Source organism: Mastacembelus armatus, chromosome 1, assembly GCF_900324485.2.
Source record: "Mastacembelus armatus chromosome 1, fMasArm1.2, whole genome shotgun sequence".
Lineage (NCBI taxonomy): Eukaryota > Metazoa > Chordata > Actinopteri > Synbranchiformes > Mastacembelidae > Mastacembelus > Mastacembelus armatus.
The window spans coordinates 17808703-17829077 of record NC_046633.1 but is presented as its reverse complement, the minus strand read 5'-3'; the positions used below and the strand labels follow the sequence as shown (position 1 = coordinate 17829077).

General features: G+C 39.7%; 2 protein-coding genes across 8 annotated transcripts; both read right to left on the bottom strand.

Annotated features, from left to right (window-relative positions):
• Nucleotide 1: 1 nt before the first annotated feature.
• On the bottom strand, nt 2-14436 carry LOC113128123 (choline transporter-like protein 2). 3 transcript variants are annotated; one of them, XM_026303188.2, is made up of 22 exons: nt 14246-14436; nt 9754-9802; nt 9603-9676; nt 9103-9187; nt 8829-8913; nt 8603-8719; nt 8435-8495; nt 8156-8282; nt 6619-6702; nt 6278-6390; nt 6062-6193; nt 5871-5970; nt 5396-5488; nt 5056-5140; nt 4590-4852; nt 4244-4338; nt 3416-3519; nt 3268-3341; nt 3079-3149; nt 2906-2994; nt 2723-2807; nt 2-2458 (listed from the first exon to the last, which is right to left on the bottom strand). In XM_026303188.2, the coding sequence occupies exons 1-22, from the start codon at nt 14280-14282 to the stop codon at nt 1965-1967; spliced, it is 2517 nt and encodes an 838-aa protein (XP_026158973.1). In that variant the 5' UTR covers nt 14283-14436; the 3' UTR covers nt 2-1964. The 3 variants fall into 3 exon arrangements, with proteins under 3 accessions (XP_026158973.1, XP_026158971.1, XP_026158972.1); XM_026303186.2 differs by having other exon boundaries at nt 4-619; nt 14246-14434; XM_026303187.2 differs by lacking the exon at nt 14246-14436 and adding an exon at nt 10822-11014 and having other exon boundaries at nt 4-619.
• Nucleotides 14437-18226: 3790 nt separating this feature from the next.
• Nucleotides 18227-20069, bottom strand: syce2 (synaptonemal complex central element protein 2). 5 transcript variants are annotated; one of them, XM_026303593.1, is made up of 5 exons: nt 19935-20069; nt 19672-19765; nt 19310-19389; nt 18975-19089; nt 18227-18786 (listed from the first exon to the last, which is right to left on the bottom strand). In XM_026303593.1, exons 2-5 carry the CDS (start codon nt 19723-19725, stop codon nt 18583-18585), a joined length of 453 nt encoding a protein of 150 aa, XP_026159378.1. In that variant the 5' UTR covers nt 19726-19765; nt 19935-20069; the 3' UTR covers nt 18227-18582. The 5 variants fall into 5 exon arrangements, with proteins under 5 accessions (XP_026159378.1, XP_026159377.1, XP_026159381.1 ...); XM_026303592.1 differs by having other exon boundaries at nt 19905-20054; XM_026303596.1 differs by lacking the exon at nt 19310-19389.
• Between the last annotated feature and the right edge of the window lie 306 nt (nt 20070-20375).

The window sequence follows — 20375 nt, the reverse complement described above, 5'->3', positions numbered from 1 at the left end:
TAATTACAGATAAGTTTTACAAATATAAACAAAAGAACACAAGCTTTAAAAAAATAATAACAGTAAGTTCAAGTTAAACCACTTGGGTTATATGGAATCTCTTAAGGCTTTAAGTATCATTCTAAGTTTTAAATCACTTGCATTTTACCAACTTTGCTTTGGTGAGTTAATGTCAATATGCTTAGTTAAACTGATAAAGCACAGCTTTACTCATTACCAACAGACTACATCTGCCATAAACTGATCTCATTGAACGGTTTAAAAATTCTCACATAGAAAATATGACAGAATACACAAAAGATGATAAACAATAAAAAAAAAAACATGAAAAACCATACTCAAGCCCCCATACAGTATTCCTTCTGAAACAAAACCAATAATATACAGATGTGGTAAATGAATCCCATTTGACCAGACACAAGTCTACACGATCCTTTTATTCTGCCTCCCACTGAGGAACACACACACACACACACACACACACACACACACACACACAAAGCTGGGACTTAATCTACAGATTTGTATCCTTCGTTGGACTTTTTGAGGAGGGTGAGCAGGTTCTGTGACATGAAATACGGCCTCTCAGCAGATCCATCGTTGCGCTCTAAGTCTTCCACTGTGACATGGACAGAAACAGTTAAGGGACAACATTTTGAAAACAGCTTGTTCAGCCAACACTGAACTATGCTTGAATTTGAAATTGCCCGTCTACTGTATCATCACTTTTGTATATCAGCTAATGAAGACTAAAAGGGGCTCTGCAGCAATTTTTCTACACTTGCAGCAGATATAGAGTAACTGAAAAAGCAGTGTTTTGCTCCCATATCTAGTTGCCATTTTCAAGCCTGATGGGTGTGGTCAGATGTGTGTGTTGCTGCAGTTGTAACAACATCCAACACAGTCGGCTGACCTCATGTGAGGTGATAACTCACCTGCTTTCAGCTGCCAAACCACCTTGACACACACAAGTTTACTCATAACAGAACAGCTATGATTAAATACAATCAACTTTAATCAAGCTTTACATCCAGTAAATACGGAATGTCATTGATAATTTCAGTGAAAAATCAATGTACATCTTTGACAAAGTGATAAATCAGAAAAAGGTACAAAAGCATCCAGACACTTAAGATGTTAGTTGCGAGCATTCAGAAGGCCATGTCAACACCATGCAGCACTTAAAGAGAGGGAGGGATAGAGAGAGACAAAGAGAGAATACGGACAGAGAGAAGGTAGGTGGATCAGTAAACAACTGGGGCGTCTGCGGAGTTGGAGAGGTCACGAAGGCTGTATCATGGCGACACAATCACAGCGCTTACGCCAGTCCGAAATACCAAGGCAAGTAGGTGGCAATACAATACATGGGATTCCAGTTTGGAAAGGATATCTACTGAAGCCAAAAAATACATATTAGACATACACTACTGTATACTGTATATACACAAGTTCCATAGGAAAAAAAAAGCTATCTACTATTCATACAGTGTATCAAATGTCTGAAACCTTTTGGCGTCAGCTGGTATTATTGTAAACAATGAAAGAGATTCACCCTTGATTCAGTTGCGTTTGTTCTGACTGTAAACATGGTACGTAAGTGGTTCTGTAATGCTTCCATTAACAGCATTAAGACAACAAAGATTATTGACAGCAATCAGGCACAGGGTCAGCACTCACAATGTTTTACAGATCTTCACAATATAAAAACCAACACTGTTCTAAAACCAACACAACAGAGCATTTTTTTTTCAAGCTACAGAGATGCACTGGGCTTTTGACCTGCTGCGACCTTCACGTCAATCACAACCTTCTCCAGCTGGACGTCAACATCACTCACATACCAAGGCAATGACTTCTTTTATGCCATACATTTTAACAGGTCCATATCACAAAGATGTAAGTACAGTTCTTCCCTTCTTTAGGCTTCATGAGGTTTACCAAGCCTCACTTTTTTGCTGTGACAACTACTCCTGTGGTGCAGAGGGAGGATTTTCTTCCTTAGATTCTTCTTCCTCTTTTTGCTCTTTCTTTTCACCCTCCTCCTCAGCCTCTGCAGCTGGGGGTGACACCTCTTCTGCTTTTTCTTCCTGTTCTGACTCCTGCTTTTCTGCCGGTTCTTTCACCTCTGCTTCATCATTTTTAGCCTCCTCTACCTGACTGACTTTTATCTCCTCTGTTTTCTCCTCTTTTGACTCTTCACCATCTGTCTCGGACTGCAGCGGCTTTGCCTCTTCATTGCCCTGCTTGAGCACTGCCTGCTCTTTCAGTTGGACTCCATCTTGCTGCTGCTGCAAAAGCGTTTCCTCCTCCAGTTTCACCTCATCCACTGACTTTGCAGAATCCGCCTGCTCGACACCATCTTCCTCAACCCTTTTTGTTTTGGAGAGGATCTCGTGCAGCTCGGGGGACATGAAGTAAGGCCGTTCAGATGAGCCATCGTTTCTTTCCAAGTCCTCACCTTTTGAGTGTTTGGTGAAGTGTATGTAATGTATTGGGTTGGGTTAATGGAAAATTAGGGGGGGGGGTGAAAACATGCAACAAAAGGAATGTGTGAAAATAAAAGTAACATGAAATTAATGGGGAAACGAGACAAAGAGAAGAAGCGTCAGAAACATGGTAAGTTTGAAGAAGAAACTAGCAGCTTAGCATGAGACAGTTTTATGACTGCTTGTAAACAGGAGGAGGAGAGGAGCTAATGAGAGATCTGTCAAATGTTACTCACAGAAGCAGAGGAAGAGTGTGTCCACACACATGGCGTACACGCTGAAGAAGCCATGGGCGATGAGGTAGGATCCTACCACCACCGTCTAAATAGACAAAATCACGCCTGTCAAGACCTGTGTTGTAGCATCGAAACCCACAGGTGATCTCACAGGACTAAATCACAAATATATCTGCTTCTTACCAGAATTGGCACCCAATAGTAGTTTAAAGATGGAGCAGCTTGTTCTACTGCTTTGATCCTTCCAGAGAAGAAGAAGAAAGAAAAGATCCCTGCACAGAGAAAAGAACGTGAATTCGGGGATTCTAAATTTTTACACAGCCAGATCTAAAAATAATTTTTAAAAACTCCCTTACCAACAATGCCAACAATGAGGAGCTTTCCAAGAAACAGCAGGAAGTCAGTCACTTTATCTAAAACAGCCACCCTGTGTTGAAATGGACACGGAATATGAGACTAAGGCCAACAATAGCCTAGACAGCAAATAAAATTACTGGTATCCATATAGAATTAAAAATAGTTTGATTAATGTGGTGAAATCCCACCTAATAATGTTCCTCATTAGAAGAAAAAAGGCATCTCGAGCTGAAGTACAGAAATTTTTCCCGTATATGGCGATCTGGAATAAAAAAAAATGTAATTAAAAAGCTGATCAGACAAGGCATCTGTGATGTAGCTGTAGACTGAACTCACCATGATGTAGGCATTTCTGTTAAGGAACTTGATGCATTTCTCCAGACACCAGAAACAGCATTTCAGGCAGCTTAGCAGAAATTTTGCAAACCTGTTCTGAGCACCTGAAGGATGAGAGTGATAATGTTAAAATGCAGGAATTTTGTTACCGCCAGATGTTACAGTCATCGTTGATAGGTTGGCTAAGTGTCTCTGTGGCTGTCCATACTATACTGTGCAGAGGTTTTAGAATAGAGTAGAATAGATCTTTACTGTCATTGTTTTGAACAATGAAATACTTTAGGTGTTTAAGATTGTTATTACACAACACCATTAGGTTTGGTTCCTTTTACTGCACTTTGTATGAAGTTAACTGATAAATGAAAAACGATTTATGTCATTTATATTAAGCATCTCCTGTGTATTTTTAGTGCCTAGAACTTTTGCATAGTATTGTATATCAGAGAGGTGCACACACACACACATTTATGTAAAATGTGTGATGTGGGATAGAATAATGAAAAACTCTAAAAATGAAGGGGCATTTCAGTCCTTTCAGATTCCCATGTTTTTGATTTACTGTAAGAGTAATTCACAATGCCTACAGTAAGTATGAGTGTGAATGTTTTGTCGAAACAGAATGACATAAAACATAAAAACAGATTATTTTGGATCACCTCTAGTGGTGAGACAATTTTTTATAAATTCAATGCTAAACTGTTGCCATTAATCTGACTTAGCTCTTTACATGAGACTGTCCAAAACCAGGATTCAAAGGTTTCTGATGTAAAAAACAAAATCCTAACATGTACATGCACATGTATTTAAAGTTGATTTAGATTTCCTGACCTTTCAACTTCTGATCCAGGTACTCCAGAATGACTCTGATGACCTGAACCATAGACAGGATCAGAGAGCCAAACGCCAGGGAGCCTGTGTGGTATCTGTACAAGAGGAAGGAGGAGAAAACACAGGCTAACTGTGAGCATCAAAGATGATTTTTTTGCCTTTCTCACATGCAGGATAATCCTCCTTCACCTTAACATATGACTCATGTTAACCTTCCTACTATAAAATTCCTGACTGCCAAAAGAAACCACACTTGCATTTAACTCTATATAACACACACATTTTTAATAAGTTTTCATTTTACTAAGAAAAGGTAATATCACATCTGTAAAATTCAGCCTCTAACCTGAGGGCGCGTCCCAGAGAAGAGAAGATGGGGTACGCAGGAATATCTTCAGGCTTCTTGAAGGCCCAGTAATATGAGGCGTATGCCCCCGCCAGTGTGACCTGGCCCAGTGCTGTCACAAAGTTGGCGCACCAAAAGAAGAGGAAGACATTGTAGAATTGGAGCAGAATGAGGTATTTATGGTAGAGAGTCTCACCCCCGTAGAATGCAAACAGACACTCCGCATCAGGACACTGAGCTGAGATGTTTGAGGTGTTGAATGTCTAGACAGAAGAGGCCCACTTTATGATTATTACATACATTTTCTTAGAGCATAATGAAAACTGTGATGCAGTCCATGTACACAGCAGCAAAATCATTTTTTTCCTAAAAGTTTAACATATTAGCAGACTACTTAGTTTTCTGGCAAAGCTTTCTGAAATTGGAGGACCTCACACTAATCGTCTTAACAGACATTTAGACGTACCTTGGGGTCGCAGGTCTGTCGTGCGTATGCACACTCAGAATTGTTAAACACTTTGTACACTTGCTCATTAGAAGTGGACAAGAAACTGGTCACGAATGTCAAGGAGGTGATGCAACAAGTGGAGGATGTCTATTAAAATGTCACAATCAACAGGCACATGCATCCATCCATCATCTATACCCACTTATTCCTAACCAGGGTCACAGGGATCTGCTGGAGCCTATCCCAGCTCTCTTTGGGTGAAAGGCAGGGGTCCACCCTGGACAGGTCACCAGTCCATCACAGGGCCACATAGAGACAAACAACCACAGTGGTTATGATCTGAAAAGTGAAAGGATACACAGCAGTGATGGCCCAGTAGGCGATCACCACAGCCAGGAGGGCAAAGGTCAACAGTGGGTAGAACAGAGATGACATCACGTGCCCGACAGCTCTGACAAAGAAAACAAACATCATGTCAACAAGGTTAAATGTAATACTATCCAACACAAAGAAACACAATTTGCACGTTCTTGCAGTGCTTTGGAAGTGTAAGAGGATCTGTGACAAACACATGATCGATGAGAGCTTGATCAGCTCTATGAGACTGACACATCATGAAACCACAACAATGAGGTAAATGAAGCTAAAATGCCTTATTGAGCTGGGTGAACTGTGTGTGCACCGAGGGCTGCTTACACATTTACAGAAATTAATTTGATCCATTGTTCATGTTTAAAAATAATTAAAGCAGCTTTAAAATATGTGAAAAAACAGAAGATAATTATGCTGCTTAATGCAAAACTAGAATAAATAAATAAATAACCAAGTCTGACCTGCTGGCCTCTTTGATTAGAGCGATGGCGATTAGGAGTCTTTTCCTGAGGAAGATGAGTAGCAGGATGATGATAAGCTCCACAATAGCCAGGATGATCACTGTAACATAATGGATGTAGCAGATTAACAGGATTCATCAACTCCACATACAGAGAGATATTACAGGGTAATGTAATGTGTCTGTGCGTACTGAAGGCCAGCCAGGTCTGTCTGATTTGCAGGTAGACAGAGAAGTCCGTCTGCAGGCCCAGGTCACGAATGGTGACATCAGAGCCGGGCTCCCCCTTCAGACTGGCAAATTCCATGTAGCAGTGGAAAATACCTAGAAACAAATATTTAGTGTTAATTTCTTTTAATATAATAAAAGCAGAGTGATCTTAAATAACTTCAGAAGCAGAAGACTCACCATATCCAATAACTAGAATAACCAAAACAATCATGACCCAAACCATGATGCCGGCCAAGAATCGTAGCAACACGATGAAAATCAAGCTAATGACCATGGCTATCACCAGACCACTGGAGAGGGTGGACACATGAAATGTTTTAACATATCAACAATAAAAACAGGCCTACAACATTTCTGATATACAGACAACCCTAGCACTCACTTATTCCACCTAGTAACTACAAGCAGTAAGAATATCACAAAACAGGCTTTATTTATTTGCATTACCTTGTGTTTTATTTGTGGTGTCCTGTTTAACATGGTCTGTTACTGTAACTGGTCAAGAGTAGGAAACTTACAGTAATATCCAATGCCAAGACTGAGTATAGTCCTCAAAGATCCTCATGGCCACCTGGCGAGCTTCAACAACCACATTTGACTTCCTGTACAAAAAAAAGAAAACAGAAATGAAAGTAATATCAGCCACCAGTGTCAAAAAATTACATTTTAATTATCATCAAGAGTGGAGGCCTCAAACTGATTTTGAGCTAGAACCTATAGTATGAACCATTGATCACAAACAAAGGCAATTCCTGACTTTTCATTTTTAATTTGAAACTTATTCTCTGGCTCATATAATGGATTGGTAATTCATTCTGGAGTGATCAATGCAATTATAAATAAATCTGATCAATTTTTAAGTTAGGTTTGTAATGTCAGATTGCAGATTAGGATGACAAATGTAATTTGACTTGGTGGAGTAGCTCTGCACAGCATAATAGCAGGAATACTCATCATCTTCATAAATAACATGCAGTGAGCCCTCCTCAGGGGGAATAATGCTGATAGAAAACAAACAAACACCCTCCAGAGAGCATACAAGTAGAGCAAAACAAAAGCTGGCACAGGCTTGAACAAATGCATATTTGCAGAGTGTAGAGCATAAACACCTATGAATAGACCATTAAATCGGTGCAGTAACTTATGATGGCAATGTGATATGCTCATTCTTAGCTGACGCAACATAACGTGTGACTGAAATACTGACCAAGTATGTAAGCTACCCTATCAAACTGTTGTTTCTAAAGCACAGAAACTAAAGATGTGTTGATGAATTGGTTTAACTTTTATTAGAAGCCTGTCAGAATCCAGCTAATGAAGACAAATGTCCACCTTGTGCTCTCTGAGATAAAACTGATGTCTTTAACCCGCTTCTTCAGTCAGACCAGCAATGTAAACCCAGAGGAGATTCGGTTTATAATGATAAATTATAAAAACATCACATCACACATCACATAAATTTCTTTAGGTAAACTAATCAACTAAAAGAAATAATTTGATATTTGCCATAACATTCAGGTGATTTATTGAGCTAATCCATCCATCATTCATAGCACATTTATAAGCTTGTCCTATAGAGGGTCACAGAGGGGCTGAAGTCAATCCCAGCTGACGTTGGGTGAGAGATGGGTTTCACAGATCACCAGTCGTTCATAGGGCCGACACATAGAGACAGACACACTCTCACAGTCACATTCACACCTACAGTGCAGGCAATTCGGAGTCATCAATCCACCTACATGTGTTTAGACTGTGGGAGAAGGCTGGAGAACTAAGAGAAAAACTATGCTGAGAACAAACTTCATCATCCACACAGAAAGGCCCCAGGGTTAGGTGAGGCTGGAACCCAAAATTTTCTTGCTGTGAGGCAACAGTCGTTGCCTGAGCTAATATTATTAAGATGAATTATTATAATGTGCTGTTAATTTTGGACACTCTCTATTAGCTTTAGATGGTAAAACTATAACAAGACTGTCTTAATCAAATAAGTCAGAAACTGTGCCACATTAAGAACCCAACTAAAGATATGCATTGTCATAAAAGAAAAGGACTCACTTTGATGCCTCCAGCACGTCCGTAGCATTGATACTGACGCCCTGTCCATCATCAAAAGTGGTTTCATTTCCCACCACCACCACCCCACCTTTCCTGGTTCCCAAGGCAGGAAGGCAGCGACGTGTGACTGCAGAGGGAGGGAGGAGACAATCACTTTTTATTTATTACGGTATATATTTATATATTTTACAGTCATTTCAGCTTCACTAGAGAATGCAGCTTGTTGCGTGGGTGAAAATGAAGTGAGACCAGGGAATCTCGAACAAGCTTCTCACTTACAGGCTTTACTGGGCATGAGCATGGCAGGACACAAGCCATCCCTCAGGATCTCAGGAGAACTCTGAACAATGTAAAACAGCCTTAAATATGGATTATGTTTACCATATTTCACATTCACACACTATCATTTAAGCATGTATAAAATGTCATTATTGAAACGATCACCACTTTTGTAAAATCCACTGCTTCCTTGCAGTACTGTTGGTAGTACTGACGGTCTTCATTGCTGCCCAACTTGGCTTTCATCAATGTAAGATGCTTGTCTGGACAGCGTTCCACACATAACTGGGCACAAACAACAACATATAGTACAGTCATGATAAGAAATGTACATGTTGGAACAAGGACAACAACTGTAATGAATATCAACGGATTAGCACTTCTTGTTTCTGACCTGTGTAGTGGGGCACTGAAACTCTAGCAGCACCAGAGGACTGGCACATTTTAGGATGTTAAAATAGAACAGAAAAGGCTTCTTCCTGTCATGCAAAAGAAGTGATAGAAAACTATTATTAGGCCAGCATCACAGCTAAACATCTCCTAAATAAGTGTATCAGCTTACAGTATTACACACGATTGTCTGAAATGAGCTATGAAATGAGCTGCATGGGAGAGGCTTCCAGGGACAGCAAAACTGTAAACTACATATTTATCTTGTCGTGACTCACTCTAGAGGCGTTCCAGCTTGTCCACAGAACTGCCCCCTGCTGTCTGTGGGATAAATCACCTTCCTGGGGTCACCCTGAGACCAGGCTGCATGGAGAAGAGTTCAAATTATTCAGCACAACTCATGAGTTTCGTGTGCACAAACATGTATTTCTCTGCTTAGCAACATGTGACTTTTAAATAGAACCCGAATCTCTAAGACGCACTGTTTTCACACTGTGGCAAAGGCATAGAAAAAGAGTTGCATCCTGGGAAAGCAGATAGACAAAGCAATTGGTCTTAACAGCTACATATGTAAACAACTTTGTTAACACACTCAGATGTTGTGTAAATCTTCTCCAGCTCACCCAAGCTCTCACCTACTGTGCGTTCAGTACATGGTTTAGTGTATGTAAAGAAGTTTTAGAGACACGTTTTCTCTTTAAGAGACTAAAGAGACACAAAAATAAAAGGAGGCTTTGCCTAAAATAGTGAGTCTAGACACAGAAGTGATCAATCTTACCAAGAATTCCCACAGCAAAGTAACCCATCAAGGCTATGATGAAGAGAATACAGCAGAGGATATCTGTGCAGCCCCTGAAGAGAGGAGCGATAAAACATTGTTAGTGGTTTCTTGCACTATAGAAAGAAATGATCAGTCATAATCATCTCACCTGTTCTGGATCGGCCCTTTGAAGTTTGGGTCAAACTTCCTGGACTCCCCTGAGGACAGAGAGACAACAAACTTTTGATGGCAGTTTCAACAAAGTGAATTTGAGATTGGCAACTTCAATTCTGCGTTCCCTACAGTAAAAAGTCTGCCACAGCCTTCATGACAGTAGCCATCCAAAATAGCATTTAACCCTCTGCCACAGACGCAGTTACAGGTGAGCCCTGCACCTTGTTGCAACTGCTTAGTGCTTACAATCATACGCACACACACACATACACATCAGACACACACCAGCTAACTTCTTGCTTTACAAACAGCATTTTATGATATTTGTAACATTCCTGGGTTTTATGTCCCCACATACACACATTTGGTCAAATGTAGACCTTCTCCAGAACAAAAGGATTCTTCAGCCTTTCACCCCCAGCAACCCACAAAATGGGTCCCCACCGACAACGAGCTTCCTCTGGGCATTGCCAGCCACCATGGAAACACCTCAGACACTGCAGAGAAGCACCGACCGAGCCCTCTCTGCCTACAGTGAGTTCATCATGAACTAATACTGTGTGTTAATACACTCACAGGTCGTTACCACACTTTTGTTTTACTCAAGAAATCAGCCCAGCGAGGATTTCAGCTGTGCAACAACATTCTCCCGTGAGATAAGCAGATGGCAGTCTGAGCTGTTACACATCCTGTCACGTTATTTTAACTGTCTGCCACAGTGCTCCCGCAGAAACATCGTATAACTGTTCGTTCAGTGCCCTGCTTCAGACTGGTGAGCCCAGCTACTTGTTCCCAATACGCCATTTTTGCTTCTTCAAACACGCATATACAGTACATGGTGTACACACGCACACCTCTGCCAACACATTACAGACCAAACATATCACATCATTTAAATTACACTATGTCTGCTAGAAATAACGTAACTTATTATCATCCATTAACTATCACAACTGGCAAAGCGTGAGCTATCAGTGACTGGGGTACTCCATTATGTCAACAAGACATTCAGCAACAAAGCTCCAGCTTACAATGAATCCAGCTGGGCAGATCATGCCAGTACCTTGTCTTTCGTATTTAGTCATCCCGTCGCCACTTCTCTGCGAGTTTCTGTCAACAGTTTTAAAGGTTCTCGTCGCTGTGCTTTGTATTGGCAGTCGTTTCTTTATATCTTCTTCCTGTATGAGGTCTGTGTGTCCTCTGACCTCTAACTCCTTACTTCCTTCTTTCAGTGTACTCCCTTGCTTTTTCTCTCTATTGTCTCTGGGCTTGACAGGGGAATAGCAGCAAAAACAGTATTGATAGGGGAATTAAGAGAGGTGCTCAAAAGCAACAGAGACTTGTGGCGCCTGTGAGCCTGCTGCTGCCAGACTGGGTGTGTTTACACAGATGTGTAAGTTTTTAATTTCTGACTACAGCAACTACTGAAGCAGTATGATCAGCTGTGTTCACTGGTTCCTTGTTACAGCGATTGCAGCTGTTTTACATTGCTTACACAGAGCAAGCAGAACACCTGCACTCTCACCTCACAGTAGTCATATGTTCAAAAAATATCTCACCCTTAACAACACAGCCTTGACATGGGCTTTACAAAAAAAAAAAAAAAACTGGTGCAAAATGCTGCTGCTTTATGCAGTTTGCTCTTTACACCTTGTAAGTCTAATGGCTGTGTTTTCTCAGGTTCCTGTTTCAACTCTGAGCTGCATTTTTCCAGATTGTAACAGCACTTTAACCACATCCCTTGTGTAAGGGCTTTCAAGCTGAAACTTTATATCAAAGACCCAAGCAATAGTTTGGCTTGCCTTTTAGATTTCTTCTAACTATTTGGGGTTAGGTGGAACCAATAAATATAATAACCAGATATTATCTTTGAACATGAAGGACTTGTTAGTGCCCACATTTTTCAGTTACACAGAATTAAGTGTGATGGGGCAAACAACCAAAAATGTCGTAGGAGGTAAGCTTTCCTAAAGAACGGACAAAAACTTCTTGAAATGATTCAATGTTTTGCAATGATCTTACTATGATGCATTGGGTGTGTCAGACACATAGGAGCTGATGAGCTGAGCTCTATATCACAGATAAGACTGTCCTATGTGTTCTCTGGTAGCGCACAACCACAGTCTGGTCTACCCACCTACACAACCATGTGACAGCATGTCACAGCATGAAACACAATACAAGCAGTAGGATCTAGCAGTCTGTACCAGCAGTAGGAGCACAGTAGGTGCACAGACTACTGTTGGGTGATTGTTCTTCTCAGTACATTACCAAAATATTGAACCATCCTTCAAAAATAGAACGTGATTATTGACTGATATCATTTTTTAGCATTAAGAAGAGAAAAGAAAGAAAGAATGGGCTGATCAGTATCTACTGACTGGGTCATAAACTGTAGAGTGCTGTACATTTTTTACATCAAAACAATGTTGTGATATCATTTGTGACTAATTATCTTTTGTAGTAATATTTTTCTGCATGTACTTTCTCCTTCTCTTTACTTAACAGAATAAATATCCAAAGTATAATTTAAATATCCACCAGCCTTTCACATATAGGACCATATGTGAATGTGAGACACACAGCTTCATCACAGTCTGTTTGGTGCCATAAAACAAGCTCGGACTGTGCGGAAAAGCATTCCAGCAGATTTGTTGTTTGTGTACAGGCTGCCAATGTCTTATAAATGGTCTTATTTGTTTGTGTAACTGGCAGAATTAATGTGATACTGATTTAATGATGTCAACCTATTACTTTTAAAATATATTTTTTAAATGTGTTATGACTGAAGTAATTGTGTAAACTAAAATAACTGGTCTTTGTCTCTGATGACTATTGGATATGCTCGTGTGTGTGTGTGTGTGTGTGTGTGTGTTAAAGGAAGTGATGATGTCATGACTGCTGTGACTCACTAATAGGCCCAGAGGGGTTATCAGATGAACCCTTTACTGCCTAACCTAATGGGTTAGTGGCTACTGTGGTTGTGCACGCGTGTGTACCTGCAACTAGACCTAAGGGTACATTTGATCTCCTTTGCTCTTATTGCAGAAAATGTTATCTTTCCATTTAGGACACGTAAATAAAGATGATTAATATGTGCTACTGGATCAAGCAGCTGCCATTGCATGAAGACGCTACCCCTTTACAGGCACAAAGGAGGTAACTCAGCTACATATTATTTAAAGGCAAAGAAGAAACACATAGGAATGGCCAGCAGTAGCTCAGATCACTGTCTCACTCAACACACAGTCGTTGCCTGAATCAAACAGCAACAGTTTGTCTTGCTTTCCCAAAACAACAAAGTCCAAAACAAAAACATTTAGCAATAGTTTGTTTATGTGTGTGCATGCAGTGTGTGTGGCAATGCATCTCAGTGTTTGCCAGCTCAGTGTTGACTGGAAGCCTCTTGAGTGGGTCGACAGTGAGTAGAGCAGGCAAGGCTGAACAGAGTTCAGGCAGTACAGGCTGCAGCCTGCCTGCATACAAGCATGTGCACCGGCCCAGACGGGGGGGGGGATGTAGTAGTAACTGTCATGAGCGACCACAATATTGCTCAAAGGTTTTATAGGATGTACACTTCACACAGTGGGGTATGGACTGATGATAACGCCTTACATTGGTGCAGGAAGGAGCAACTAGGCAGCCAGGTGCCTGCAGTTAGCTTTGATCTGTCTATGGCCAGCCACTCCTGTTGCCACACTGACATTAGGTATTTCAGCGTAACATAAAAAACTTCATGACTCCACAGTCCATATCAACCACAACCCAGACACCAGATGTGTTTACAGCCGCTAAGTTGGTGCTGGAGAAAATGCATGTGTGACACCCAACAATCAGTGATGAGTCGTGTGTTTAGCTGGTATAGAAGGAAATTTTCCCATGCATGTCATTTTTATGTCAGTGCCAGTATCTGTGTACGGCCATACAGGAAACACCAAATGGCTTTTGAGCGCAAGGGAAAACACAATAAACTATAAATGCATCTGTGTAGTCCTGCTCCTGTGTGGCCTGTTTCTGTGTCCTGCAGTACAGAATAACCTGAATATGAAGCCAGTTTATGAGAAGCCTATCAAGGCGGGCCTTGTTTGAATAGGTGGCAACCTGCTTTTGTAAATAAGCCACATTAAGTCATACAGCAACATTAAACAACCTGTTTGAGCTTTACAATTTTTGTTTCATTTAAAGCTACATTTGATTTGCAAATATCTGCTGGTAAAATGGGTAACTGGGTTAACACAAGCCTCCATTTACAGCATTTTGTCTTCATTGTATAATGGAAAATAGAAAATTAAAGGGCAATTCAACGCTGATATTCAGAGCTAGAAGATGTAGAGTCGTCTGAAGAGCCTCCTATGGAGGTTAGATCTGCAGGAGACCCATGAGGTCCACACCCATCCATCCATTGCAGTCATTGTTTCCATTTCGTCGCCCGTTTAGAAAAAAAATCAAACATCGGGAGGGGACCAGTAACAAAAACCTCTTCTTACCGTATTTAGGGTCTGGGTTTTTTTCCTCCATCTCCATTGTCACAAGCTGCTCGGCTCCTCGCTGCTGATCAGACCTTAGACAGGGCAGTTACCATGGAAATGTGAGTTAAAAACATCAATACGAGCGGCGGAGAGCTACGGAAAAGAGAAAGACCATCCCAAAGCAAACCACCCTGGAGCACAGCGCATTCCAGGCTAACGGAGAGCAGAGACAGCCAATGACAGAGCGGCGTCTGGTGGCTGACAGCTGCTACAGCCAATCAGAGGACGCTTTGGCGGGACAACGACACGCCCCTCCGCTACTTCAGTGGAATTTGTTTGTAACGTGCTGCTAATGGACGTTATACATTTAGGAAAACCTTTTAATAAAAAGGAGCTTTTCATTCTTACAGTCAAGACTTAAGTCATCACAGGACAGCAGGAAAATATACTTTCTACTCAACTGTATAGTATATCATATGTTTTTATTGTATTAAACTACCTCCACTAAGCCCCACTTTGGCCAAATACACTATTAAAATGCTGCACATATCAGCAATAATATGCAGTAATAGAATTGAAATATAGCATTACATTAATGCAGTATTAAGAGTGCTTTTACTTTTGATACTCTAAAGTCAAAAGGTTGACTGTACTTTAATGCTTAAGCAAAACTGTTGAATGCAGACCTGAACATTGTATTGCTGCTTTTACTTTAATGAATGACTTTGTCCTTCTCTATGACAGACGATGCTTTAGCTCAGAAGTCTGAGTGACAGGTTAATAGTGTATCTGACAGTGGACACACATTTCACATAAGCATGGCCTCAGTAGAGTAAATGCTGATGGACAGTGCTGATTTCTATGATGAAGCTTCTAACACAAACAGCAGATATATCTCTATAGACCAGGAGGTGATCTGGTAGTGTGCTCTGTCCCAATCTTGGCCACAAAAGTATCATGTGGGTGTTTTGTTAAAGCATTTAATAATTCAACATCAGGAAATGTTATTAGGTTTCTTCAGAAAACCATCAGATCATTTTACATATTTAAAATAAAACATAAAAAAAAAATCACACAAGCATTGTTAACAGACTTTATTTATTAATGGAAATGACCAAATAGGCCTAAGTAAAAAGCTGGTTGTTATGAAGTAGATTGCCAGACTACACAATTTTCAAGTATCTGCAAATATTTTGATGTAGACTTTGATGTAGACTTATTATAATTTGTGTTCTAGATTAAGTATATCCACCATCACCTGCTCTGCCACTTACATAAATTGTGTTCAAGAGGAATGGGAGAAGTTAAAACAGTGTGTGAACAGTGTGTGACACTTCCATTCCAAAATGCCAGTTGCAGTGATTGTGTCTGTTTCCTGAACTATTTCAAATTTCAATGAATCTTTAACAGCAGACCAAACTTAAACAACTACAGATCTTGAGTCAAATGAGACCTTGGATGCATTATGAGAGCTCTCACAATACACCAAATTCCCTATACCTATTAATGTGAATGCAATTATAATGTGAGCACAATTCATTTGTTAATATGCTTATTCCAGTAAGAAAGAAAAAAGAAGCTTGATGAGGCCCTGGTTGAAATGGGACCTATATAGCAGATATAGCAGATCTGTTTAGATTTCTTCTCACATTATATAAATGCATTTGACAAAATCACTGTGTCTGTACAGGTTTTGACCATCAGCCAAGGTGGGTTTTAACTGACAATATGCACTGGTCCTGACAGTCCTGACTCCAAAATTAATGAGTTCTCAAGTGTGAAAATCTCTGAGATTCAATTGTCCTTTAGAATGTGACTATAATTCCACTCTTTGTTTAAAGAAGTGTCTTTTTATACGATATTTCTAAGATCTTGACATTCCTTTGCATATGCTTTTCATATGTTATGTTTTGCTCGTTTTTTACTGCTTATGATTATTTGCAGGACTTTACACTGGTTTCTATTTATCCTGCAGGGTACTGCTGTGCAGGTACTAGTTATATAGCGTATGACTTGACTGCCAGAGATATTGACAAAGTGGACAGTGAATGTTGCTCAGTCATGAGTGTCCTGTTTTTACTGGTCACACTTAGGACCCAGAGGCTCAGAACTGCCCAGGCCTGGAAGAGCAACATTTTCAGCAATTGGATATGGTGTTCTGAAATTCAAAGAATGGGCACAAGAACCTTATTCCAAGCTATCATGTTTCTGTTAATATATTTAACAGCTCCTGGAAAAATCCTGGGCTTCTCTGGCTTGACAGATCAAAACCATGGCAGTGGTCCCATTGGCATGGAAACCAAGTCCAAGTACAATCATCCCAGTGGTAGAAACACATTTTGCAAATACAGATCCTTCTAGTGCAGTGCCTTTTTAAAGCCCTCCAATGACTTACAGTAGGATAAATGCTAACATATTAATTCCCAGTGTTAGATTATGAACCGTGTATTAAATATCCTTCAATTTTTGATCATTATGTGAAAAATATAGTTTTCTGTTCATCTAATGGGGACTTTATTTTGTCTGGCACATGGAGGTCTGGTATTTGGAGACTAATCTTGTAAAAAAAAAAAAAAAGAACTGTCACTATGCAGCCTATGAAAATCCTAACAAAAGCAATGCTTCACAAAAGTTGGCAAAGCCTGATGGATGGACTGAAGCAGTGGTCTCCCAGGAGGACTGTTCTGCTGTCTTAAATAGAGTGTAACAAAACCAAATTAATTTAATCTTATGACACTAGTGTATCAAAATCTTATTTATATTGCTGTAGACGTCTGTGATCAGGGTCCATTTGCTTGCCTCAACAGCACCTGATACAGCACTGCCTGGGGAGCTCTGGGAGCTGCTGAATCCTGATTTCACACTGCCCAGCAGTACAGAGACATGCTGTAGTTTGTGTAATCTCTGTTCAAAAACTTCCAGGTCAGAGGATCTGGAATGCAGTAATCATAATGCTGTGCTGATCATCAATTGTTGTCTTTTTTTTAAGTATTTTGGTATGTTTGCTGCTTCTCTTCTATAATACAAAAAAAAAAAAAAAAGACAACCTCTAATGCAATTGTCCTCATCCTACAGCAGCACCAGAGACGATATGAGTGTGGAAGAGAAATAGCTATGGCAAAGCTTTGAAGAACCCAGACACATGTTGGAATGAATGGCATCGCAGATGAGTACAACATTATCTTTCGCATCATGAACCTAGCGGAAATCAAGACATATGAAGGCTAGGACACAAATAGATACACTTCTAAACTTAAATTACAATTACAAAGCCCCAGCAGTAATTTAGTAATTTAAGTTTCAAAATTTTAACTGTATTTTGTACATCCACCACCAGAGGTCAGAACCGCACAGATTTTTACAGGTTAACGTTTGATCATTGGGCCACATTTTGTAAAACTGTGTCCACTTTTGGTTATGGTTTAAGTGAAAATAAACAAACTTATTTACAATCATATTGAAAATACAAATCCCCACAAATGCATGTTATTTAAAGAGGAGTAAGATTTTCAATGTACCACACAGAGTAATGCTCTTAATTTTTACAAGTATGGTTTCTCCTGATATGAAGGCAACTTGTTGCGTTTCATGATTGTTTTTCTAGGAAAGACTTGGAATATGTAACACTGTGCTACCTGTTCATCTGTCCTCTGACGCCTCATATTAGGACCTGTTCCTGATGGTATACCTTATCACATTCACTGTATGATTAACTACTGATGTTTAAGGTCAGTCTAACACAACTTTGGGTCCAAATGAGCTATAACATTTGTACAATTAAAAAACCTGAAATACATTTTAGGGATTTACTGCATACTTAAGTGTAGACAAACCTGGTAATACTCTGTATTAAACCTAATTTCTCTACTGTAGCCCTCAATATTGTTGACATGTTATTATTACTGGTTTGAAGAATGGTATATTGGTGCACCTGATGTATATGAGGTTTTGTGGAAAACAAATGCAAAGTCCAGTGAAAAATACAATATGGCATGATAATTCTTAAAAAACATAAAATGTTTATTTTGTTCTTTTTAGCTATAATCTGCAGATTCAATGACCTGAAACTAAAACTGAATATAAATTAAACATGTAGTCAGCTTTTGTTTTGTATTCCTTAACTGCAGCTGTGAGCTATAACCTGAACCGCCAAGACACTGACAACCTTGTATTCTTGGAAAGGGGGAAGAAGATGAAAGAGGAAACCAAAATGAGTAATTTTATCCACTCCAGTATGTGGACAAACAATTACAACTATACTGAATACCAAACATAACAACCCACGAACACATTAACTGGTTCAGAGTAACACATTAATCAGTTCAGAATAATATGGACGCAGACCAGCAAGTAGATTATTGGGATTCTAATGTCTTGTTAATCGCCAAACCCTCTCTGAGACTTGCCAAAGCCTCATTGGCATCCTGGAGCTCATTGTTGAGCATAATGCAGCTCTCCAGCACCTCAGACAACTCCTGCAGCTTCACCTGCATCTCATTACTGTTCTCTTCATAGACTGTGTACATGTGCTCCTTCATCTGCATGCATATCTCTGTCACCTGGGGAGGATAACAATTAGATCACTGACCAGATCAGAGGCTTTTATCGGCAGGGTTAGTCCATATACAGATTTTACTTTTAAGCTTGAAGCGCGTTCAGGTCACTGAGGAATATGTGGTAACTGTACACAGCCATGAACAAAAACATTATACTAGGTAGGAACAGATGCATGAAATATGTTTTGTACCTTTGCCACTAACTTTTCCTGAAAGCTGTCCATCACTTTCTGGTTACTGGCACGGCTGCTGTTGATCTTTTCTACGAGTTCCTGTGCTCTTCTGCTGATGCCATCTATGTTTGAGCTACAATAGATGTTAGTATGCAAATCTTGACATTAAAGCAGACTGAATTTGGCTCTAATCTGATGTTTTATTTATTGAAGAACAATTGAGAAACAACATAGTACAGTATTTTTCATACTGGAGAAAAATGGACTGAAGCTGTTCCAGAAAACAAATACAAAATACCATACTACTACATAAATTATTATTTCAGTGAACTGGACTACAGCTGATTCAGTACCTGGTATGCTGCTCTTCAGTCTCAGTGAGTTTCACACTTATGGACTTTCCTCTTAACAAATCACTGTCTGTATCTTCTGTCTGTATTGCCAAGGACAATGTTAAAACAGCTGTAATCTCTTCCATCATCAGCAGGTGTCCAGTATCTGCAGTAACACATTTTCTGCACAACTATGATGATAAATCTCATTTAAAACCATGACCCATAAAACAGCTTTTAATCTTATGAGAACACAATAAAAACAAGATGCTGTTATTACATTTTTCCATTATTTCATTATCGTTAGCCAATAGCTATGCTGCATTCGGCAATGCTCCGTAGTTTTTTCAGGAATTGATATTTGTTAAATAACTGCATGTTACCGTGTGTGAATCTTCATGTCTGCTCCTAGAAGTGGACTCAGAGGATAGAGACATTTGGCCCTCCAAACAAAAGTCAATTTGACCCGAGTCACAGCTGTTAGAGAAACATGAACAACAAGCTGTTACATCAAAATGAGATGTTAGCTTCCCTCACAGCTAACAACAGCTTTAGCTAACTGCTCAGGGCCTCTACATTCACACTGTCAAACTACTGAATAAAAAGTGAAACACACCTTACACGGTGTTGTAAATAAATGGCTTACAAAGTTAACTCAAGGAAAATATTCTTGAATATGATTTGGATGGAAACATTAAAGTTTTATCTGATATTTTCGAAGCTAGCTACAGCTACAGAAGCGGAAACACACACGACGCGTCGCCACTTCCTGCCGCGGTTTAGAGACAGATTCTGCGCAGTAGTGTCCATGGGCGGAGCCACGGTACAAAGACTAGTTTTAGGTCTATGACAGTCACCCCTAATATTCCCTTTTATTTGAAATGTACATATAATTTCTCATATTGGATTTTTTGGGTGTATATTATTTGATAATTCAATATTATTTCTCAACTACATAGATGCATATTTTGGATTTAAGTTTAGCAAAGCTATAGTAGCCATAGTGCATGGTGTAAAAATGTAATATTAATGTCAAACAGAAGTGTAAAGTATTTAAAACTGGAAATACTCAAAAGCAGCTACCTCA